This window comes from Notothenia coriiceps, unplaced genomic scaffold (assembly GCF_000735185.1).
Source record: "Notothenia coriiceps isolate Sejong01 unplaced genomic scaffold, NC01 NC01_scaffold00034377, whole genome shotgun sequence".
Lineage (NCBI taxonomy): Eukaryota > Metazoa > Chordata > Actinopteri > Perciformes > Nototheniidae > Notothenia > Notothenia coriiceps.
In genome coordinates, this window is record NW_011367078.1 from 943690 (window position 1) to 944075 (window position 386).

The following is a 386-nucleotide window of genomic DNA, read 5'->3' on the forward strand; positions in this document are numbered from 1 at the left end:
GGTATTTACAGCAATGATTTCTTAATGACCCCTCTATGCAATCATTTATCTGGTTAATACTTACAGCGTCCTGGAAGCTAAACAGCACGATCTGCAGCTGACTGATGGCCGTGCTGTCAAAGTCTAGCTCCAGCTTGAGTTGAGACAACGCGTTGGCGATTATCTTCCTGTCCGCCATGCGAACAAAGTCGGCCAGACTGACCACGAGGGTGGAGATGTGCTGCGACTTCAGCTTCATCCCCTCAGAGGCCTGCAGGGGTGGGAACAGAGGCGTAGGGATTTGAGTTTTTTAAAGATATTTGTTTCTTGTGCATCTGTCTGATCGATTAAAAGGTTCCCTATTACACTGTTTTACATCAATATATCACAGGTCTCAGATATATACA

The 386-nt window shown here is 45.6% G+C and overlaps 1 protein-coding gene across 1 annotated transcript in view; it reads right to left on the reverse strand.

Annotated features, from left to right (window-relative positions):
- LOC104962134 (mitogen-activated protein kinase kinase kinase 5-like) overlaps window positions 1-310 on the reverse strand; it is a 9288-nt gene extending 8978 nt beyond the window's left edge. Inside the window, exon 1 of the mRNA XM_010790534.1 lies at window positions 65-310. Coding sequence (XP_010788836.1) covers window positions 65-238 — 174 coding nt within the window. The 5' untranslated portion in view covers window positions 239-310. The remainder of the gene's footprint in view (window positions 1-64) is intronic.
- Between the last annotated feature and the right edge of the window lie 76 nt (window positions 311-386).